The sequence below is a fragment of the Aulonocara stuartgranti genome (assembly GCF_965226115.1).
Source record: "Aulonocara stuartgranti genome assembly, chromosome: 7".
Taxonomy (NCBI): domain Eukaryota; kingdom Metazoa; phylum Chordata; class Actinopteri; order Cichliformes; family Cichlidae; genus Aulonocara; species Aulonocara stuartgranti.
Window position 1 is genome coordinate 21,214,083 of NC_138945.1, and position 25,138 is coordinate 21,239,220.

Consider the following 25,138-nt stretch of genomic DNA (forward strand, 5'->3'; position numbering starts at 1 on the left):
TCCTCTGGTTTATAAGGGTGCTACTGCTGTCAAACTTTGAGTACTTGGCCCCAACCTGTGGAGGGAACCAAGGTAAGACCACAGAGGCAGGCTGTTTAGCTGCTCAGCTCAAAAATATTACTACTTATACCTTACAGTATGGAGGAGAGTACACTCGCGTGAAACCTAATTGCTTGATGGGTGCATCTGCAAAGATTAGGCTAAGACTGTTGAACACTGTCTTCAATATCCAACTTTAGGTTTATTGTAGTCTCACATTCTCGTTCTTTACTGTAGGTAATTACATTTTCTGTCTCAGTTTTGCAAAGCCTTTGCAGAAACTTCAAGGTTGATGCAATGAAAATGTGAAATGTTAAACTTCTTATCCATTCCCGGGTTTTAATGATTATTGGCCTTTATAGTGTTTTGCTCATGTTCATTTTTGTGTGTGCTAGATGGGGAGGAGACGCTTCTCTGGCTTGGGGGTGACCCTAATGGATCTGTTCATGCCGATGACCGCGACTGCAATCACCTTTTTAGTTCTGTCTGCCACCACAGTATCTGCTGTCAAAAAGGGTAGGTGGACCACCGAGGCATGTCACATACCTTTAAATGATACCTCCTTTGAATCGAGTCCTTCATCCTGACTGCAGGCAGACAATATGCCCACTGGATAAATATCTATATACCACAAGTGCATATTTTTTTTAAAATCCCTGTGATGTGTCTTTTAGTGTAGGTAGTTCTGTTTGCACATATACAAATTACTCTTACTCTGATTTCAGTGTTTTTAGCATTTTTCTTTTATTATTGTTTTCTTATATATATCTCTAGTTTGCTTTTTGTTTCTTCTTTACCCTTAAAATATTACATTACTTCCTTCTTTGCGTGTTTGATCATGATTATATTTCCCAATGCAGAGAATAATCTCCATATCAATTTACACTAGCAAAATTGCAGCATTTACATTTTATAATATTGATTTGATTGCTTGGCTTCAAGGAGATATTTAAATTTTTTTTGTTGTTGCCAGGAACAACTAAAGCATTTGTCCCTACCTGTCCCAACATTCCTCTTGGCGAGAGAGTAGACTGCTTCCCTGATCCTGGAGCTTCCCAGGTATAAGTCACCATAGTTTCCTAGAGTCCAAAGTAATGTGTGAACAGAATATGTTTTTTTCCCCCTCAAAGAGCCTACACAGAAAAAAAGTTATAATCAGTGGGTAACTACTAACGTAATTTTTTTCTTGCACTGCTTATAATGTCTATTTAAACATTTGCAGTGGTGGCAAAAAGCAGTAGTAATACTAATCACAGCATTAGTGACATTAATGCGGATAATAATAAAGACAACAACAATGCACTGAACAGGCAAATTGTGAGGCGCGTGGATGCTGTTGGAGCCCACGGGATGAGAGTAACGTTCCCTGGTGTTTCTTCCCAACCAACCATGGATACACCGTGGAATCGCAGGATTCATCAAGCCCTTACGGTAAAACACATTCCCCTCTTATTCTGTCCTGTTTTGGGACTCATGTACTCACTAACAGAGGAAAATTAAGTGGCCTTCTAGTTAACCGCCTCTTGTTCCTTCCACTTATCTTTTTCACATAATTTTTCTTTTCCTTTTTCACTTTTATAACTTTGCCTATGGCAAAGTTTTTGGTATAAATGTGGCACTATTAACAGGTTTTTCTTTTTTCTACCCTCATGTGAAGTGCTGGGTATTTCATGCATTTTCCATCCATGAGCATAGTCAGATATGCATTATGACGTGAGTTTAACTGTCACATAAAAATGAACTAATTTCTTTTTTACTACATGTAAGTTAAAATGTCATCAAACACGTTGACATATTAGCGCTGACAACGTACTCGATAAGCTCTGCACCCTTTTATCACTGAATGACTAAAGTATATTGTTTAAACAGATTCCCATTTTAATTCACCCGACAATTTTAATGTGATGCTACAGCTGTGGAATGAGACAGGAATGCTTGCTTATAGTGAATCATTAGATCGTTAGGTTTATGTCTCTAATGTTACAATTTAAGTGCGCTGGGACACTGAGACGACTGTTAAATGGAAGTATGTGAATGTAACTGAATCAAATTGAACTGCTGCTGGTTGTCTGATACCGATGTATCCAATTGATTTCTATAGTATGTGGATATGATGTATTATGTGGATGATATATTAACCTTCTTACCATCTTATTGTCTTCTGTTTAATTTTGCAGTTCTTAAAGCAAACCTGATAAGAATGGATTCTCCGTCTTTATTCGGTGGGGAGATAAAACAACTGTCGCTTGAGGCAGAAATGCAGACAAACAATCGTCTCCGATTTAAGGTGAACACTTACACCGTATGCAAATCTGCAGCTTACAGATATATTTAATGGTCAAAGGATTTGGATTAATGAAAGGATGCTTAATACAAAAATAGCAATATACATGAGAAATTGTTACTGTGACTGTGAGATGAGGCCTGACTCCTTTCCTCTCCCTCAGATCTACGATCCCAACAGTAACAGATTCGAGGTCCCCCATGAACACATCAGCAGTCTTCCCAGTAACCCATCCATTCCCATCAGCAGCACACTGCAGGTCACACAGAAACCCTTTGGCCTTACTGTGCGCAGGAAGGAGAACCAGAAAGTTGTGTAAGCAATCACTCTGCGTAGGTACCGTGAGTATTTGTTGTGATGGATGGAAAATAGGGTTGTGTATGCACATATGCCTGCACAAATAAAGACGGACGAGGATATATTTGTTAAAAAATTTATTGCAATAGAGGCTTGTTGAAATGATAACTTATCAGAATTCTGTCGCTTTAGACAACAGAGGATAGATACTAATAGATTATCAATGATTCTGTGCATCATTTGAAATCATTGTGTAAGAACTTCTGTAAGATAATGCCCATGCAACACGTGATTACTTTGATGGTGATACAAGTCATGCTTGGCTGGCCCTAGCTGACACCACATTGATCAAGTACTCCTCAGATAAGATAAATACAGATAACAGAAGAATGGAACTGGAAACGTCAGCAGTGTATGGCTTCTTTTGAAGACTAGACAAATGCTACCCAGAGGCCTTATTAGAGATTAATGGGCTGGCCTGTCTCTGTGTGTTTTTCCTCCTTGTTGTTTAATTTGCTCTAAAAACTCATCTCCCAGAGTAATTATGTTTACTTCTAGTTCCATTTCACTCTAATTCCTTTACTTACTTCACTCAAACATGAAGTCATAATTCTGAGTAATCATTAATCCTTAAGTTAATCATTAAGGAAAATATCTTTGGTATCAAGTGAAAGCATACCAACCAAGAACATTGCTTTTGAGAGATCCCATTAAATTTAACGTTTTACATTGCACTTATTTAACAGAATTACATGTAATCGGATTACTTAAAAGTCAGCATTTGGGCAAAAATAGATTTTTTTCAGGGTTCTTTGTTTCCCTCTTACCTGCTCTCCCTTTCCCCACATCCCAATGTATCAGTCTGTCTTTACACTTCCCAGTGATCATTTAGTCCTTTGTTTCCTCATAACGTTCAGGTTCGACACCACAATCGCACCACTGGTGTTTGAAGATCAGTACATACAGCTGTCTGCCAGACTTCCATCACATAATATTTACGGCCTCGGGGAGCACGTCCACAGGCAGTATCGCCATGACACCAACTGGAAAACCTGGCCCATTTTCACCAGAGACGCTTTCCCTAATGGGGTGAGGACAGCATGCACATGTTGCATGTGCTTCTTACAAGTCTGTTTGCCTTCTCATAGGGCCTATAATTGAATGCCTTGTAAGCTGATTATTCTGTGTAGTCACCCCCTCAGTTTCAGTAAGTGTCCCACATGCCTCTATTGTATACTCATTTGTCCCACTGTGGCTTCTCTGCAGGGAACACACAACCTCTACGGACACTATCCCTTCTTCCTCTGTCTGGAAGATGAGAGTGGAAAGTCATTCGGGGTCTTTCTCTTGAACAGCAATGCTATGGGTAAAGACATATTCACACAAATGCAAGAACACACACTAGCAGTTGATTAAAAACCAACAGAAAGTGTAAAAAAAAAACCCCACCCCACACATATATATTCTGAAAAGGTGACGCATTTGCAAAAAAAAAGGAAATAAGATAAAATAACCTTTAATAATCAGACACGTGGGAAATTTGTGTGACTTATTTTAAAATCACAACATAAACTTATATTGCTATGATTAAGCTACTTTTTTCTGTTTGTTTCCAGATGTGACACTGCAGCCTGCCCCAGCTGTGACCTACAGGACTATTGGAGGGCTTCTTGACTTCTACATTGTCTTTGGTGACACACCGGAACAAGTGGTGCAGGAGTTCCTCGAGGTGATTTTACTAAATGCAAAACATGTGGCGCGAGGTTTCTTGTTAATATTGTTGTGTGGCTCACTAATTACATTAAAAACACTTCCAATTATGCCGTTCAGCTCACTGGCAGGCCCGTCATGCCTCCCTACTGGTCACTGGGATTCCAGCTTTCTCGGTGGAACTACACCAACCTCGACATAGTCAAGGAAACAGTGGAGAGAAACCGTGCTGTGGGCCTCCCATATGTAAGATTCAGTCTGTTTGAGTTTTAAAATTCCTTTTATACATCAGACTCTCATTTGAGAATTGAAAATTGCATGGACATAGCATATCAATGCAGTGTTTTTTCCATCCCATGCAGGATGTCCAATACACCGACATAGACTATATGGAGAATAAAAAAGATTTCACCTATGACAAGCTTAACTACACTGAACTTCCTCGGTTTGCTGACTATCTCCATGAGAGGGGGCAGAAATACATCCTTATCCTGGTAAGAAGTACTTTGTGGCCATATTGGGTGTATTTATGTAACCTAGAAAAATAAGAAGAAATCATAAAAACTTCAAATCAAAAACAGACATCAAAGTGTTTAAATCATTACTTCTAGCGCACAGTAACATTTGCTACATCAGCAACACCAAAGAAGAAATGAAAATGACGGCAGTCGTGTAATTTTTATGAATTTATTGATTTGATTTGAGCATATATTCTTATGACTGTATCATTTGTCCCCAGGATCCCGCAATAGCCACCAGCAAGAGGGTTGGAGATGCTCCATATGAGTCTTATGACCGTGGCACTGCGAAGAATGCTTGGGTCACTGAATCAGATGGGAAGACTCCTCTGATAGGAGAGGTGAGCTACATTGTACAAGCCTGATATTCTGATGCATCAAGCGTATTTGCTTAGCAGCACCTGTCTGCTACTTACTCTGTTAATGATATCAAATACCAAAGGTACCACTCCTTTTATGTACTTAATCTTTTTTTTTTTTTTTACTATATATTTACTATATGTTACTATATATTTTTACTATATACTATTATGTCTTTTTTGTTTTCTTTTTTTTTTTTTTACCTGGAAGACCAGTAAAACTAGACTATTACAGTACCATCATATGATATTGTTGTTGTTGTGACACAAAGTCACAAATTTAGTAGAAAAATACATGCTGTATACACCCTGTGTTCATCCACCTGCATCCGCTTGTCTGGATCAAATGTATTTGTGTTACTTTGTGGTTTATGAGTGCACACATATGTGTGGTTTGTGCTTTATTTACATATGTTGTTGTCTTTCGGCTATAAAAACAAAGGTGTCTGCCGCGGGACCTCTGCTGTTGCTGCATTTGTAATGAGGGAGATACATAAACAGACCTGGTATTTATTCTGCTTTTACAACCAAGCAAAAATTGCTTGGAAAGAACAAGATAAAAGCCTTTCCTGGTGGCACAACAATGTTGGCGTGCGTTAGAACATCATAGCAGGACCTCACTCAAACATTTCTGAACATTTCTGCTTAGTTAAAAAAGATGAGCGTAAACAGAGCAGCGGGGAGAGTGGAGGGTTTAAGGAAAAGGTTAGATAGATGGACACAAATAACAGATTAGAAGAAAATCTACAGTGAAACAGATCGACGATCGCACTGAGTGTATGGTGACATACACAGGAAGCAAGACATAATGAGGGAGAGGAGACAAAGTAGATAGATGAATAAAGGATAGATAAGATGGAAGGTAGAAAGAGACTTTAGAAAGGCAGTACGCACAGGGTCTGATAGAGACATGTACAAAAAAGACCATAAAAAGGCAATAATAAAGTGACGTATGGAGTTACAGCTGCTGACATTTTATTTACACTCCTGTCATTATAAGTACGCAGCTGGAGATGATAAAATCTAGTCTTGAAGGAAAAAAGATGGCATCTGCAAGGAACTACTTTGACCTTGAATTTCTGACCATCTGCTAAAAACATCTTCCTGTCATCCTAACACGCACACACCAAACCTCCACTCTTCTTAGTGGATGAATCATTTTTCTCAATGTGCATCACTAACGTTGACTTCAAACAGACATGTCTACAGATTCTTATTGCATTATTGATTCTCTCCTGTTGCTCGGCTCATTTGTCTCTTTAGCCCCTTTATCCTTTACCTTCTCTCCTTTTTCTGTATCGCATCATCATCTCTGTTCTCTGTTATTCCCACGCCCCTAAACTGTTCCTCCAGCATCTTCATAGGAACACTGATTTCTCACTCAGAGCTCATAATTTTGGCTGTTCATGCCATCTCATGTTGTCTGCATATATGTTATTGTGTAAACTAACCTCTTGCTTTATTAAACGCATGTTAAAAAAGCTGTTAAAGCTTTCTCCCAAACCTGGAAGGTCAGGTGTATAAACAAAACACTGGAATATGAGTTATGCCTCAAAGTTTTAGGGTTTTTTGGTAAACATCATGTCACATTCTCTCCCTCCAAGGTGTGGCCAGGGGAGACCGTGTTTCCAGACTACACCAACCCCAACTGCATCGATTGGTGGGTGGATGAGTACGAGCGGTTCTCCAAGGAGGTCAAACACGACGCACTTTGGATTGTAAGTCAGTTGTAAATACATAAAATGAAGGTATTATGCACACAGGGGCTGCTAGTCAAATTGTGGGCTGGACATCGGCACCAATAAAGAAGCACCAAATAAATTTTACTCTCTAATTTCTTGTATATTTACAAGAAAATATTCTCATATGCATTTGCAGGACATGAATGAGATTGCTAATTTCAAGCAAGGATCATCGAAGGGCTGTGCTGTTAACAAACTCAACTACCCTCCCTACATTCCAAGTAAGAGACATTGTTTTCTATGTTCTGGTAAGCCATAATAATGCTACATATTTCATGAAATAGGATATATCATAGAAGTGCAGCTGAACGTCCAACAATAGCAAACATAGTGAGTTCATCAGGCATAGTGGATCCCCTGTGAAGAATTCTGAAAATGAATCTTCTGCCATGTCTTTTGTTCTGACCGTTTCCCAGACAGGAAGATCATAACTATGAAAAGCAGCTTCCCCTGATGCCACCCTTTTTATTGCTCTCGTTCCATTTCCTATTAAAGTATACAGTACATCAATGCCTATCTCATTCTTTCACTCTCTTCCTTTTCTGCATCCTGTATTCTCTCTGTGCTGCTTCTAACTTTCCCCTTATCTGTTCTCTCCCCCAGAAATTTTGGATGACCTCATGTACAGTAAGACTCTGTGTATGGATGCCAAGCAAACCTGGGGCAACCACTATGATGTCCACAGTCTGTATGGCTACTCTATGGTCCTGGCTACTAAGAAGTGAGTACACAAGCAGTGTGACATACATAATCTTCAAAATCAAGTGATGTAGAAGCAGAAGTTACTGACCCATGGCCCTCAACATGAGTTTAATGATAATTTATGTACACAAACCTAGAAAGGCGCGCTGATATGAGAATCTGGTAGGGGCTGGCAAACAGTTAAAGAGTGATTTGTACAGACTGCCTGAAATTCATGAAAACAGCTAGTTGACTGCACAGATACTTAAAATAAACACCTGACTTGTAAACACATCTGTTTAGTTTATTCCTAATGCCAGACACATTGCATTAGCAGGCTTCATGCTAGCTTTTTTTTAGCGCTAACCTTAGCATAACATTAGCATAACTAATGGAACCTTAGCATAAATCCTGCTAATGCAAATGCCCATTTATGATAGATTAAATATCTTACATACTGTGCAATTTGCCTTATCTCTAAGATTGAAAGGTGCTAAACTGGCTAAATTTCAGAGTAACTAAACCAAAGAAAACCAAGAAAGAGTGTTTTTAGATTAGGGGAGACTCATGAGTAAGTTATAGCAAACAAATGAATTTTGTTTACTTTACATCTCCTAATTCTCATTTCTCTAAAAGTACAGTATTACCCCTCATATCCACTTTTGATACCTGTTTCTCTGTTACTTGTGCATTTTTGCTTTTTTTTGTCCCCCTGTCCTTTTGTAACTTAGTGATCCGGTATCATCTGGTTGTCTCCTTTCTTTCTTCTCTCCATCCCACAGAGCTATGGACCGTGTGTTTGGAGAAAACCGCTCCATGATGCTGACTCGCTCTTCCTTTCCAGGTGTGGGAAAATATTCAGGTCACTGGCTAGGCGACAATGCTGCCACCTGGAATGACATGAAATGGGCTATCCCTGGCATGCTGGAGTTTGGGCTCTTTGGAATACCCTATGTGAGTAGCAAACCTTCAGAAAAAATGTTAAATGCTAGCTGACCAAAAAGCTTTGAATATAAACAAAAGAAAGATGTTTTTTTCCACTTTAGCAACATATAAAAGTATGATAATAACATTAACCATTATCACACACATATGACATGTGCAGATGCATAGAATAGGTAAAGAAAAAAATAAAACAGAGGGTTTCACAAACTATTTCACGGACACATATATGCCTAGTTCACAGATTTCAAACAACAGTAGAAAAACAGTGAGTCAGATGTACACACACACACTTCCCCAGCTGTGCACATCAGGCATTTGTATATACATGCCAGGGACTCCTATTGGGACTGTATCACTGCAGCCTGCCTTTTAGGTTTCTCAGAAGACACATATAGAACACAGGGCAAAAAGGATTTGGATCATTTCCCTCCCATTGAGCCTGCTGTAAAATGTGACCAATAAGTAAATAATAGAAAGCAAACAGTCTCTGCAGAGTGGCCTTTGAATGCAGTCTATTTTTTGGACTCAATTGTGCAATTAATGTAAATAAAGATTACAACCAACAGCTACTGCCAGTAAATCTCAAGTGGACTGAGCCAAGATCAAGAGAGACATTTCAAAAGACAAATAAGGGGCTAAGTTATCACATTGGTGCCATTTTGGCTACTATAATCTAGAAATATTTCATTATCAAATCTGTCTAAAATCCTTGACATTCCCTGTTCTCGGAGTTTGTCAAATATTATTCAACTTTCATTTTTCCAATACAACAAGATACACTTAAATTAGCTGGTTTTGGCTAAACGTCGATGGAAATGTGTTTCAGATCGGAGCCGACATCTGTGGTTTCTTTGACGACTCCCCTGAAGAGTTGTGCCGTCGCTGGATGCAGGTCGGCGCTTTCTATCCCTTCAGTCGGAACCACAACGCTGAGGGCTACAAGGTACTCTAAAGGCAGCTTTTTCTGTCACAAGTCTTATATCAGATGTCACTTTTTGCCTGTTTGGTCTAAAGTGCTGCAGGGTATACACTTCATTTCATTTCATAACACTTTATAGGTGCTGTAGAGCCCGAGCAGTTAAAAGCTTTGCATAGCTGGGGAGAGACAGCTGAAGTGTGACCTTTGCTTTGCCCTACTCATGGCACTCATCACATCCCATACAGCTAGTTCCAACACATACACAGACGCACAAACGAGTTATGGGATTAAAAGATCACCCAGATCAGATTAAGGACCACAGCCTGCCCTCACCACTGTCACTGAACTAGCATCACGCATAATTTGTTTTCATTTACTAGCTGTCTTTACGAACGTTACCTCTGAATCGCTCAAATGTAAAAAGTAATTAAAAAGCGTAATGTAAAAGTAATTTTGTGATTATTCATTATGAACAGGCCTAATGTGTATTTGTTTGCACTACCTCACCCATCCTTTTGACAGCTTTATTGCCACTCGATTCTTCTAATTCTCTAGTCCTTCTAAAATCCTCTAGTTTTTTACTTCCCTCGCCCCTTTGCTGTTTGATCACTTTTCCATTAGTTTATCAGTAAACCCCCCCCACAAATCTTTATTTTCTTTTCCCATTACCTGTTCCTTATTAGCCTCATCCCTTTAATCCGTCTTTCTGTCTCCAGCCTCAGGATCCAGCTTCATATGGCGCTGACTCAGTACTGGTGGCGAGTTCTAAACATTACCTGACGATACGTTACACACTTCTGCCTTACCTCTACACAATGTTCTACAAAGCCCACACCACGGGGGAGACTGTTGTACGTCCCGTCATGCATGAGTAAGTCACTCAGCATATTGTCTTAAATCAATTTAGTACCAAATAACAAAAGGAAAAATAACGATAATAATGAGATAAAAGTGATTGTGACATAGAAGTGAAAAAATGATTGGAGATTACTCCAATGATTCAATCATTGTAAAGCATGATGGAAAACTGGCATGATTAGCCGATGTAAGGACAGCTAAGCTATGAGGCCTAAACTGAAAAACACAGACAAATTAAAAAGAAGGTATAATCAGCAAATAAAGACACAGAAACAGTAACAATATATAAACAATATGAAGCTTTTTTTTTTTTTAAAAGTTGGCATTAAACAGTGGAACATTAAACATATAGACCTTAATCTAAAATATATTTTAGTCAGTCACGACATGATGACAGATATCTAATTTCACTTGTATTCCTCCTCGTCGTAGATTCTACTCTGATAGTGAAACCTGGACAGTGGATCGCCAGTTCCTTTGGGGAAAACACCTGCTCATCACACCTGTACTGGATCCTGTAAGTGAACACACACAAACACACTCCCCTACTCATCTGTTTTCTTCTTTTCCTTCTTGCTCTTTCTGTATTTAGATATATAAAATTATGAAAATGTGAAAATGGCTAAAGACGCCTTTTGCTCTTGTGTTGTTCAGGGCGTAGACATGGTGTGGGGATATGTACCAGATGCTCTGTGGTATGACTATGAGTCGGTAAGAACATGTTCTGGTTGATTAAAATGTTTTCCATAAAGCACGACTATTTCCTTTAGTGTGATTGTCTTGATAGATCTATAGAAAAAAAAGCAGTTGTATAATTAATTCAATTTGGACACTGCACTACTTTCAGGTCAAATTCTTGCTGTTTTCAGGAAGTTGTCCAAGCTAAGTGCACTTCCAAAAGTAACTGTTTTTAGGTACAATTGCCATAAATCAGACAGTAAAGTATGAGCAGCTGTTAAAATGTAGCAAACCCAGTTATCGAGTTAAAATAATATCTTCAATATAATCTGAACAAAAAACAACTGCCTTAAAAATCCCATTGAGCTGAATTAGCACAATAGGTATATAAGAAAATAGATTAAAAAAGAAAGAGATCAGATAGATGGAGCATCATGTTACACTGTGACAAAAACATGTTTCACATGAAAGTTCTTTGTTTGAGATCGTGAGACTAAGGCGATAAGACAGAGTGGGAGTGAGAACAAAGAGCAAGAAAGAGGACAAGGAGAAGAGAAGAAAGAGACAGAAAGATAAAAGAGGTGTTAAGTTCCTTTGGGACCTTATTTAGGCGCCATGGCGGTGATGGAAAGCATCCACCGATCAGATGAATGATTACGCTGGCTGTCATGCTGCTGGACCCTTGTCCTGGTTAGTCCCCCGTTATTATCTGGGTAGGAGTATAGAAGAGTGGAGGAGTAATGATGCAGTGAAAGTGACCATGAAAAACAAGCTACAGAGCAAAGAAATACTGCAAAAACAAATCGATAAGCAGTGGAATGAAAAGAAAGGGCAAACGTTGGACAGCACAACACAAAGACAGCAAAAACCAGAAACAAGAGAGAAAAACAGGACAAGTAGAAAGGAAGATGAAGATTAGGCTGCTGTGAGCATGTTGTCTTCAAGTGATTAGATATCAACTGTGGTTGATTGTGGGCCAATAAAGAAATGAATGGAGGATAGAAAGACAAAACAAAACAAAGAGAGCAATGTGAAGTTTATCTTTATAATATTTTGAAAACCATTTTAACACCCAAATGTCATGAAGCCTGTCGTCTAAGGTAAGACACAGGTTTAAAAGTTGACTGATATATAATGAGGTCCAGTGTTATTCAACATAATGTAAGGAAGTCATATATTAGTGCTTAGTCCACTTGTACAAAATGGAACAGCTACTCTACAAATCATAAGTCTTTTACTAATTATAGTGTGCTATAAAGGACATATTTAATTATTATGTCCTTTTTTTAGTTGATACGCCCCTTCTAGTTTTAAACTGGAGTTTAAATAACAATTACTAATGATGACTAACAGATTTGAGGGATCAGGGCACCCTGATTAAATTGAAACTGAACTAAAACACAATTAAAAATCCATATCTAAAAATGAAAAGTTAATTGCATGGATTATTTAGCACACAAGAGGAAAGTTAGGGATATAATATTTTATTCTTCTGTCCTTCTGATCAGATGCAAAAGCTAACAGTCCGAAAAACACACATGGAAATGTATCTACCAGCTGACAAGCTCGGATTACACATCAGAGGTGGAGCTATCCTCCCCACACAGGAACCTGATGTCACTACCACATACAGGTGTATACACACACACACACACACACACACACACACACACACACACACACACACACACACAAATGTGCGCATAATTTTATACTGCACAATTCTTTCATTTTATTGGACTATATTCATTGGATGGATTTGTTCATTTATTCATATGTTTGTAATTTTACATTTGTTTCTGTATATTTAACTAGTCGGCGTAACCCAATGGGTTTGCTCATTGCTCCTGATGACAACGGCAATGCAGATGGGGAACTATTTTGGGATGATGGAGATTCCAGAGGTATTATCTCTTTTCTCATCTTTTGCCTTTTTGTTTGCAAATGTGTTGTATCTGGGGCACTACAAGTTTGGTTGTTTGTTTGTTTTTTAGCAAAAAAGTTAATTAATTGATGTGACTCTGAAATCACTTTCAGTTGGCTCACTTACATTAACAAGTAGAAGTGAGCCACTTTGCTATGTACCTGTGAATCACTCGTGTTCATCTACTCAGACAAAGATCTGCACATCCTTCTCTTTACAGATACAATTGAGAATGGCAACTACATCCACTACAAGTTCTCTCTTAAGCAGGTGAGTTCACCTCACAAAACCATGCAGCACTTTTTCAAATCCAGCCGACATGTTCCTTTCAATCTGCGCTAAAGTTCAAAGTTCCAAACCACATGAGAATTTTAGCTTTTCCTGTCCATAATGTGCATTTCTCATATGTTAACATTACTCGAGGGCAACAGTGAAAATAAATGCTGTATCTCTTAAATCTGGGATAATGTGTAGAAAGTCAGATCGTGTGATTATGTATCTGCTGCCTTGCAGGGAGTTCTGACTATGCAGGTGACCCATGCTGGTTACAATGATCCGAACAACCTGAAGTTTGACAACATCACTATCCTTGGGATACCCGTTCCTCCCGTGTCCATCTCTGTGACTCATGTTGGCACCACAAACTCTACTACCACATTAGAACCCAGCAACATCCACCACGATGGAGACAAGAAGGTAAACACATGAATGTGCATCGACATGATTACGTACAAAATAAATGTAAAATAAAAACAACATTACTGTTTTTTTCATATCGAAGGAAATTATGTTCGCAAAAAAAGTTAATGTACAAAACACATGGTGTAATAGTGCTAGCAATGCTAACACCATGTTACTGTTACTCACGTGTCAGCAGAATGTATATTTTAAAACGCCACACATTTATTTTTATCTCCAGTTGAGCATCAGATGATCAATGCAGAGGCAAAAGTAAAAAAAGATTTACAATATTATTGTAAGAATAATTATTAATTGCTGTAGGAACAACTAATTTAGAAACATTACAAATAATTCTGAAATGAGAGGACATCCATCATCAAGCCCACATTCTATCTTGAGGAAGCAGGTTTTGAGCTCACTAGCATGGGGAAATTTGAATTCAGAGACAGCTCAGAAAGGATCACCGCAAAAACATTTTCCTCCCTTAAACTTCAGGTGCTGTTCCTGCGTGACCTCAGACTGACCCTCGGGGAGACCTACGTGTTGGAGTGGGAAGTGATACGCATCGACTGCCATCCAGAGGAACATGCGGATCAGGCTAACTGCGAGGCCAGAGGCTGCATCTGGGATGTAAGTAAAAAATGGTCATATGCTCACATACACATGTGTTTTTCTAAAACACAAGATAGGTGCATATGACAACGAAGTATAAACTTTTTCTAAATAATTTATTAAGCAAGTAATCCTTTTTGAATCCTGTTATTAATTCAAAATAAAAAAAATTCTAAGCTTTGATCTGAACTGTTTATGGTGCATGACACCTGTTCTTACTGCCATAGTGTCAGAATCAGGTATCAGGTATGAACAGGTAGAAGCACCAATCATGACTGGAGTGAGATGGGTGCATATTCAATTCAATTCAATTCAGTTTTATTTAAACAGCGCCAAATCACAACAACAGTCGCCTCAAGGCACTTTATATTGTAAGATAGACCCTACAATATTACAAACCAAGACAAACCCCAAAGTCATATGACCCCCTATGAACAAGCTATTTGGCGAGAGTGGGAAGGAAAAACTCCCTTTTAACAGGAAGAAACCTCCAGCAGAACCAGAACCGGTTGGGGTTATTAAAAATAAGATAACGTTTCTATTTAAGCCTTTGATGTGTTGCTTTTGTGACTATTGCTTTAAATTTGTTAATTTTGTAGAGTCTCCCAGCGATTTTAGAAACAAAGTTGCACATATTTAAAATCTCTATGCTTTCTTTTATTTCCCTACGTAGCCAATTACCAGTGGACAAGGCCCATGGTGCATCTATCCTCAAGACTATGGTTACACTGTCACGTCAGTACGGGAAAGAAGCTCGGGCATGACACTTGACATCACTAGGAACAGGAAGTACAGGAGCAGCGGTCGTCCACAGTCACGGGATATTGACACACTCCGTGTTGAGATTAATTATCACACCGGTGAAATGCTGCAGTTCAAGGTCTGATTTTGCTCATTTATTTTTTTGTTCAGCCAATGGTGGATCTGTATTGATTCTACCTATATGCTAATGCAATAACAATTCCTCCGCATTCAGATCTTTGACCCAAACACAAAGCGCTATGAGGTACCAGTGGGATTGTCACTTCCTGCCACTCCTGAGACTGATGAGAACAAGAGACTTTACAAGGTGGTCATTGTGAACGAACCATTCGGCATCCAGGTCATTAGGAAAAGCACAGGAACCGTAATGTGAGTATCTTGGCTTGCATTTCCAAAAAAGTTGGAAGTTGGCATGCTGTGAATTAATTGTTGATTTTATTGATTTTTTGACCTTTCACACAGTGATTTCAAAATATTCTTCCTACTGCTTATTTTTAGTACTCACTTACAGAGAATTTAAACTTCTCTAGTTAAATAAAGCGAAGATAGGGAGAAAGGATGAAATTATTTTGTAGATATGTCAAACATATCGCAATTAACTCCCTCCCTCTCTCTCCCTCACTCCTCTGTTGCATTTCTTAGCTGGGATTCATCTGTGCCAGGCTTTACCTTCTCAGACATGTTCATCCAAGTGTCAACTAAGCTGCCATCTCAGTATGTTTATGGTTTTGGGGAAACAGAGCATCTCACTTACAAGCACGATCTCAACTATCACACCTGGGGCATGTTTGCCAAGGACCAGCCTCCTGGCGTAAGTATCACACTAACACGCATACTGTAACATCGCACATGTGTATATGTATCTGCAAACAATGTAAAAAAACGAGTGCTACTCTCTATTTGACAATATTTAGTTGTTATTTCTACTCTTGATGCAGAGATTAAAGCATAACTTCCCTGAAGGAATGGTTGAAAGGTATAGATTATTTAGGCATTAGTGTGTTTCATCAAAACTGGTTACATGCTTGCTGTATACAAGAGCACCCTGCACTAAATATCTTTAGCAGCACGAGCTGTAGAGGCTATAGAGATGACTTGTAAAGAACCTGCCAGTGAATTTAAAGCCCATTCATGATACTTTGATGAGATTCTATTGACATGAGCGTTCACCATGACACCATCACTTTATGTCCTTGACATTATCATGGGTAGTTGCTAAGCTTAAAAAATAGCTCCACAGGGTTCAGACAACTGTTAAGGGAAATAAAACAGGGGAGCGGCGTGCTATAGTACATGTTAAACATGGTCCACACTTGATGCTCACCTTTTGTGTGTCTCTGCTGCAGTACAAGATGAATTGCTATGGAGTCCATCCTTTCTACATGGGCCTTGAGAACACAGCTGATGCTCACGGTGTGCTGCTGCTAAACAGCAATGCAATGGGTAAGCGAAATACACACACATCACGTTGGAACTGATGAATAAACACTATTGCTGGTCCACTTTTGCATCTACACATAATCACACATGCGCACATGTTCCTCTGATGGGGAGATATTTGCATGACCAGCATCACAAAATAAGCACACCCCTGCTTTTGTGTCCTTTGTTTTCATCCCCTGAAACATAAACAGATGAACGTGCATTACACATACTGTTATATCCATACATTTCTTGCGAGGATAGTAATTCCTACTGTAAATTTAATGTACATTTGAAAGTAATAAAAATGTCACGTAAATGTCTTTTTTGCTTTGTTTTGTAGATGTGACCTTCCTACCTGATCCAGCTTTAACCTACCGAACTCTGGGTGGCATCCTGGATTTCTACATGGTCCTGGGACCTACGCCCGAGATGGTGGTGCAGGAGTACACTGAGGTACGTCTTCTGGACTTCTGGTTTGTTTGCGTCTATGTAGTTTGTGGGGTATATCGTCATGGTAACTTGTGTCGTAGAACTAAGCAGAGCAGGGTATGCTTCAAATAAAAAGTTCCCGTTGGTTGCAAACAATTTTATATTGTTCTGCAATTACTAATATATGAAACAGGATACCTATTTGTATTTGCTCACCTTAAATCAAATTCACACGTAGTCTAAGCTTACATTTTTATATGTTTTATTAATTTGCTCTCAGATGCTAATCGTGTCTTTTGAGAACCGTTCACAGTCAGCATTTTTGCCAGCTTTCCTTTTTGTGCTCCAAATAGGCTAGATGTAATTTACAGGGCCCTGACTCTGGGCAGCTGTTGATAAAATACAGCACCTTACTTTTTTGCTTCATTGTGCACTCTTATTTAGCCAATCCCGCATAACACCTTTTTCCCTGTGCTTAACACTTTTTGACATCCTTGTTTGTTTTTCTTCTTAACAGTTGATTGGACGACCTGTTCTACCTGCCTATTGGTCTCTTGGGTTCCAACTCTGTCGCTATGGTTACGCCAATGACAAGGAAATAGCAGACTTATACAAAGACATGAGGGCAGCTGCTATACCCTATGTAAGTTCATGGAGACAGGATGTTTGTACTTTCTGCAGTTCTGTGGCAGAATATATTATTCAGCGATGGAGCAAGTGTGCACACCTATGATATTTGTTTATTTAAATAAAAGACATTTAATTTATGAATGCTTGTGAAAAAGAGAGAAAGTCTGCACAAAGTTTAATAATTCAATTCTTTAAACATTCGTCTAAAGGAACCATTATTTGTTATGACATATTTATTAATTAAAACCCAGCTAATGATGCCTTGTTAGCAAATGATTTATAATTTAAATACTATTCCTGTTTTCATTTTAAAACGTGATTTAGCTGTTTAGTGCTTTAGTAATGGGTTTATTTAAAAAACAAACAAACAAAACAACTTTAAATAAAAGTTAACTGTATCCACTCACTATATAAAGTGCATTCAGGTGAACATGTGGCAGGCTGTTCAAAGTTAGTTAAACATCTGTTCATTTGAGCTTGAATTGCTGTCTGTTCCAGGATGTGCAGTATGCAGACATTGACTACATGGAGCGTCAGCTGGACTTTGTCCTGGACTCAGAGTTTAAAGGACTGCCTGCACTCGTTGACAGCATGAGAAAAGAGGGCATGAGATTCATCTTCATCCTGGTAATGACATATTAGTAACCACAGGGAAGAAAAAAAGATGTTTGAATGTGATGGTAGTCATTTATATCTGCAAAGGATAAATGTTATTGAAAAAGTAGCCACTGTCTACCACTGGACACACAAGACTTGTGCATATTTATTTCCAGGATCCCGCTATCTCAGGCAATGAGACCCAGCCCTACCCAGCCTTTGCGAGAGGCAAAGCAGCAGATGTTTTCATCAAGTGGCCCAAACACATCAGTGATGGAATTGTGTGGGGCAAGGTAAGAAGGAATGAAAGGTTACATGAGGTTGGACAACATGTGTGTAGCTCAGTATGTACTGTAAAATAAAGCATTTAAACTCTGTGGCTTTTTTGTGGCTTTCTTCTACAGGTCTGGCCTGATTATCCCAACGTTACAGTAGATGAGAATCTGGACTGGGATACCCAAGTACAGGTACAATAATATCCATTCACCTCACCACCTCAGATATATTTAATATGTGCCTAAACTTAAGACTTCTCACCTCCAGCTCTACAGGTCATACACCGCATTCCCAGACTTCTTCCGGCCAGAAACAGCACAGTGGTGGCACCAAGAAATCAAAGAATTCTACGAGAAAACGATGAAGTTTGATGGCCTTTGGATCGTGAGTGTCCAGAAGTAGAAAATGTAACAAAGGCACCTTTATACCAGATGTCCTTTTCACTCTCATCATCTGGACTTTACCTTTCCATGCAGGACATGAATGAACCTGCCAGTTTTGTCCACGGCACAGTTGATGGGAAATGTCTTGGTGATCCAAAACTAGAGAACCCACCATATATGCCACGTAAGGCTGAATGTTGTCTTTGTTCATCCTAATTAGATTACAATAATAAGAATAATTAGGTTATTAAACTCATTATGTTTATCTACATGTGCCTGCATTTTGCAGCCTTGGAGTCCAAACATCTTGGCTTAAACCACAAGACTCTGTGCATGAACAGTGAACAGATACTCAGTGATGGAACGAGAGTCAGACACTATGATGTCCATAACCTGTACGGATGGTCGCACACCAAGCCAACCTATGAGTAAGTGAATATGCGTTTATATATGTGCCGGTTCATGTGTGTGTGTCGTTGCATATCTGTATGCGTGCTTTTGTGCGTTATTGTTTTCTTTCCTGCTGACATCAGTATCTGTGCAGGTGCTGTTATTGTTTTGTATTTAAGAAAAGCAATTAACCATAAAAGGTCAAGCGCTCTTTTTTATTTATTTATTTTTTTACATATTAAGCATCCAGGATATTTCATCTGAGTAATGCAAATCATGCCAGAGATCTGTTTTAATATGTTGAAGCAGACAAAATTGTCATCATAATCTAAATCCATAATTGGAATAAAGTCCAATTGCATATAGGTGAATAAAAATAATGTAAATGTAAGACTGAAAATTCATATCTTTCAGCATGTTTATTTAACTTAACAATGTGAAAATACATTTGTCCATGAAGTGAAACACTTTTCTCACCGCAGAGAAGAATTAGCTGCAGAAAAGGATACGCGGACGCTCAGGCTGTTAGCTCAGTTGCTTTAGCTTAATTTAATTTAAAAAATAGCACCTTGGATAATTCATTTCTATAATAAATGAATAACTGCTTTAAAAGAAAGACGACACTTTTATGTTATTCTAATTGCTCGGCTATGTATGCGCACGTGTGTTATTTGCATGTGTAAGGCAAATATGCTTGTCCTTCTCCTTTGCACAGTGCCCTTCTGGACGTGACTGGTAAAAGAGGCATAGTGGTCACCAGGTCCACCTACCCCTCTAGTGGAAAATGGGCTGGACATTGGCTCGGAGACAACAATGCCAGCTGGGACCAGCTTTACAAATCCATTATTGGTACACATACACATTTATTTTTAATTTTACTCTTCTGCATAAAACGTGCTGTTCATAATTGTGTTTTGAAAATATATATTTTGTCTTTAACACATAGGTTAACATGATCCCAAACCCCTAAAACGAAGCAAAAACTCTAATCAGTTTACATAATTTCCAATGTTTCTTTGCTCTACAGGTATGATGGAGTTCAGTCTCTTTGGAATCCCTTACGTAAGTATCATCATCTCTCCTGGCTTTGACCCTCTGAGTGATCTTGTACTTACTAAATAACATACAGTAGCTTAAATTGAGTTTCATTATTTACATCTTGAAATGCAATGTGTGATTTGATTCAACATGATGCTTAAAAATACAAAAGACTTTGGGTTTGACTCTCTCTTTCAGACCGGGGCAGACATTTGTGGGTTCTTTAATAAACCTGACTATGAGATGTGTCTCCGTTGGATGCAGCTGGGTGCTTTCTATCCATACTCACGCAACCACAATGGCAAGGGCAACCCGGTGAGTGGGTTAAATATGCATCCATAGAGATGGATTGGATTGTGAATTTTAAAATCAGCTTATTTGACTTTTTCAGGTTTATATTTGTGCAGTCTGACTTAAATTACTAAACCATCATTGGATCTTAAAATCTAAAGGTTTTAAAATGTATTTTTGCTTTTGGATTCAGTGCCAACAATTGAATTATTTCATTATCTATAGAATTAATTTATTTTTACACCAATCTGGGAATTAGGAGTTTGTCTAGTGTCATGAACAGTGCCATGAAAATGGTGCTTTTACTCATGAACTTTGCTTTTTTTGAAGCTGAAATTTTGAAACTTTTAAATAATAATGTGTTTACATTTTTTTCTTTTAGAGACAAGATCCTGTTGCTTGGGATAAACCATTCGCCGAAGCAAGCCGGGATGTCCTGAACATCCGTTACACCCTCCTGCCCTATTTGTACACGCTGATGTATGAGGCACATACAAAAGGAAACACAGTGATCAGACCACTTTTGCACGAGTAAGCTTAGATCACAACACACACAAATACACAAACACTACTAACAAAACATCTCTGACTGGCTGCAGATGTTCAGTTAAAGTGGTAGATAAAACTCACTTTGGTTACCCATGACTTTTGTATGGAGTTTAAGTAATTTGCTCATGAGAATAACTAGAACTGGTAAGAAAGTTAGAATAGTTTTTCTTGACAATTGCACTTCTTTCATATCGGCATTTCAAAAGCTCTCTGAGCAAGGCACTGCATGTGAGATGATTAGCTACACTTGGCAACTTCCAAACATGAACACGTGAAACTCTTTGAAAAACAAGATCAATTTAAGTGACTCTTAAAAAGTTGCAGCTGGTATTTAAGGAGCTGGCTGGCTGAGTTTAATTGGCTTTCATCTGGAAGCCACTGAATCCTGAATGAGTGCTTGAATACTGAGGTTTAATGGCGTCTGTGCTGCTGTATCGCAGGTTTGTGGACGACAAATCTACATGGGAAATCTACAAACAGTTCCTTTGGGGACCTGCCCTACTTATCAGCCCCGCACTTGACCCGGTATGCTGTAACACACACACACATGCACACACACACACACACACACACGCACATACACGCACATACACGCACACACACACACACATACACACACATTTTTCTTCCCCTTTTTCTTTTAAATGTCTACACCATTAGTGTTGGGATTGATTGTTTTTATTTGCGACTGATTTCAGGGAGTCACAAATGTGAATGGCTATCTTCCCAACGCACGCTGGTATGACTACCACACAGTAAGTATTTGTCTATAGCAATAACATTTAAAAGCAAATATTTGTTATCAATGCATTTGCATAATTCTGTTGATTAAAAGATGCCTTCACACTCTACCTGTGCCTCTAGTACTTTAATAGCATTCAATCATTTCTTTCATCAGGCCGGAGATGTTGGAGTGCGTGGCCAAATGATTAACATGCCGACACCCTTGGACCATATTAACCTGCACATCAGAGGAGGATACATCTTACCCTGGCAGAAGCCCGAGAACACTACATACTACAGGTGAGCACACATTATGCCCCATACAGTTAGCTACAGGTCTGCATCCTGTGTGTAGCGTGACCTGTGTGCTTGTTTGTCGGTTAGTGAGAGAGAAACACATATTGCTTGTGTGTTTGAATGTTTTTAAGTGTGAGTGGGAATGAGAGGTGGGACACTCAGGTGATGATCATTTTCAACAGTAAGGAGATCAGGCCCCTGTTTGTTCTCAGCATCAGGTTTAAACAGACGGTGTCCTTTAGATATCTGCTACAAACATTTCCACTGCTTTTTTTTTTTTAGCCGGAAGAATCCTCTAGGACTGATCGTCCCTCTGAGTGACAGCGGCACCGCTGAAGGATCTTTATTCTGGGATGATGGCGAGGGAATTGGTAAGTGAAAGGTCCCTCTTAAACACCTACACCTATCAACACACCGAATAGCATGGGGTTTGACATTTAATGTATGTGTTTATAGAGTGATTATTCACACATGCATATACACACAAACACACAGAACACAGTGCTATTTTATTTTAACATTTTAGTAATCCTGTTAGTCAGTAGATAAACATCTTGCCAGCTCTTTGTTGTGTTTTTCTTTTAATGAAAGGCAATGCTGCTTTGTCAGTCCGTCTGCTTAAATTGAAATACTTCAACAAACATTCCTTTGGACTGCTATTAAAATTTAGAGCTACTTTTTTAATCCCCAGTCCTGATAACGAATGGTGATTTTCTAGCTGTCTTATTTTCTTTTCTCAATGCATTACTTGCTTACCTGGTCATGGTGTCATTCATCCAACCAGTTCCATGTTCACTTATTCACGCCACCAATTAATTATTCACCCATGTGTATATTTACTCTGCATACGTTAAGCCAATTATCTACTTATTTTACTTAATTGTTATTGTTATGGCTCGTCTGCTTGCGAGTCATTACTATGTTACATCATTTTTATATTTTCTCCATTTAGTCAAATGAATATCAACTCAAGTCTTCATCGGCACAAATTCTCACGTATCCGTAAGTTGTCTCTGTGTCAGTTATTTTGTTTTCATGTTCGTATTTTCTCTCCTCAGACACGGTGGAGACCAACAAATATCTTCTGATCTCATTTTCAGCACAGTCGGTGAGTTCAAGAGCCAACTACGTATCGTGTTTTTTTTTCATTGTCATTATTACTGTAAATGCATGCTTTAGCATTCAAAATGGCCAAATTAAGTGGATGTCAAAGGCTAACTGTTAGCAGTTGGTGGTTTGAAATATGTTTTTCTTCAGATAAATTTCTAACTTTAGAAAATATTTTGACACCGGTATTAAAAAATAGAAAAGAAAAGGGAAAAGAAAAATGTTTTAGTGCTTTAATGATATAATATTAACACATAATTTTAATTATGTCAAAGCAGATAAGTGACCATTATAGTAAAAAAATGATAACTCAGTAGATGCTTTCAAATTACTCAAGAGCAAAGGTATTTTGTGCTTAAATTTTTGTGGCTTAAAATGAACATGCTTAGTCAGAAGAGAATGAAATGTTGTGTTTCTTCTTCCTCGACACCATTTAGTTAAATAAAACAATAAAAGCCACAATGTAGTCACCACCAGTTTTGTTGGAAGGTTTCTGCAAAAGTTCATGTTTAGCAGTCAGACAAGCTCAAAGCATTTCTTTCACAAACCTGAAAAACTTGGACATGATCTCAGAGTAGATTTAGTATCTGTAGATACACCAAAGGGCTTAAAGTGTCTTCCAGTGCCGATTGTTGTCCAACATGTCATACAATTACCGCAATCCTGTAAAACTGATAGCTGGTGGAATTTATTATTATTATTATTATTTTGTTTATCAGTGATACAGATCAAATATGTAATCATTTGCACTGGATGTATTTGGTTTTCATTAACCCTCCTCCTTGTCTCCAACCCTCTCATTTAGAACACCTTGTCCAGTCAGGTGACCCACAATGGTCTTACTGCTGGTGATCGGCTGAAGCTGGGCGTCGTGAAGGTTTGGGGTGCAGGCAGTACTAAGATCACAAAGGTTACCCTGACTGTAGCTGGAGTGGCACATAATCTCACCCCAGAGCACAACGTTGACTCCCAGGTCAGTGCATTTGTGGGATGCTCATTTTTGTTATACACATCTAAACACTGTAGGTTTCTCTATTTAAATGTAAATAATTAAAGAGCGTTATTATTATCATTAATATTATACAGCTCACAAATAACGAAGAACAGGCCACGTTAAATGAACGAAAGGATTAAGTCGCCCTCTGTTTTCTCTGCCTCTTCTTATAGGAGCTGATTATTGATGCGACTTCAAAGGATGTTTATGTGGATCAGCCTTTCATCATAACATGGCAAACCAGTGTCTGAGTGCGCTATTTGTGTTGACCTGTAAAAAATTAAGATATCTATGACTAATGATGGAGTAATTTAAATTAAGAAGTGAATATAGTGCATTTTCTCTGAACATGAAATCTGAAAGTACAAGAGTGAAACTGTCCTGTTTACTACTGTTCTGCACTTCTACGTAAACGTCAAGCTATATTTCAGAACATTATCCCATCCACCAACTGCTGTTGTTAAAATGTGCGATACTGTAGAATCAGTGATAAGAATAATGGTTTAGCTGCTTGTGTTAAATGAATCCAAGTGCATTAACTGTATGTATTTACCATCATTTGCATTTCCGTTCTGATCTGATAAACAAGCCACAAATAAATCAAACAACTAAAAGTGTGTTTGTTGTTCTTCTCCTGTATGTCTCTGTCTTCTTGTTGGTCATATTAGCCAATGAAAAATAGTTTGGAATGTCAGCAACAATTCATTAAGTTGTGGAGGAAAGAAATGCTAACCTAATTTACATGCAGGATCATTGATTTCATGATAATATCCTGGCAAACAGTCACAAACATCTTAAATCTCTTTGCAATAGGTGGCTATGCTTTGATTCATGTGAAAAGTGTGTTTGTGTGGATGTGCTGGCATCTGTTTATAGTACAGCTGTGTTGCCACAATTAATTACCCATAAAATGATGCAGTTATTCATTAGTCAGCCTGCAGTGAAGCTAATGATGTCAGTTTAGCCATGGGAACCTCAAACTGATTTCCAGTCTAATCAC

General features: G+C 38.5%; 1 protein-coding gene across 1 annotated transcript; it reads left to right on the forward strand.

The window, feature by feature from the left end:
* Positions 1–24,755, forward strand: LOC309709550 (sucrase-isomaltase, intestinal-like). The gene is made up of 48 exons (XM_082538224.1): positions 1–72; positions 435–555; positions 1,013–1,098; positions 1,350–1,470; positions 2,217–2,326; positions 2,487–2,638; positions 3,538–3,709; positions 3,887–3,986; positions 4,237–4,349; positions 4,451–4,576; positions 4,693–4,824; positions 5,070–5,189; positions 6,812–6,925; positions 7,086–7,170; positions 7,553–7,670; positions 8,413–8,584; positions 9,402–9,518; positions 10,211–10,365; positions 10,785–10,869; positions 11,007–11,063; positions 12,539–12,663; positions 12,846–12,934; positions 13,175–13,224; positions 13,468–13,650; positions 14,131–14,265; positions 14,921–15,127; positions 15,224–15,378; positions 15,652–15,820; positions 16,356–16,452; positions 16,775–16,887; positions 17,381–17,506; positions 17,992–18,120; positions 18,267–18,383; positions 18,495–18,557; positions 18,634–18,750; positions 18,843–18,933; positions 19,039–19,177; positions 19,855–19,988; positions 20,167–20,201; positions 20,376–20,492; positions 20,851–20,999; positions 21,458–21,542; positions 21,716–21,772; positions 21,916–22,040; positions 22,320–22,408; positions 23,096–23,145; positions 23,950–24,117; positions 24,312–24,755. Exons 2-48 carry the CDS (start codon positions 435–437, stop codon positions 24,387–24,389), a joined length of 5,448 nt encoding a protein of 1,815 aa, XP_082394350.1. The 5' UTR covers positions 1–72; the 3' UTR covers positions 24,390–24,755.
* Positions 24,756–25,138: the final 383 nt, after the last annotated feature.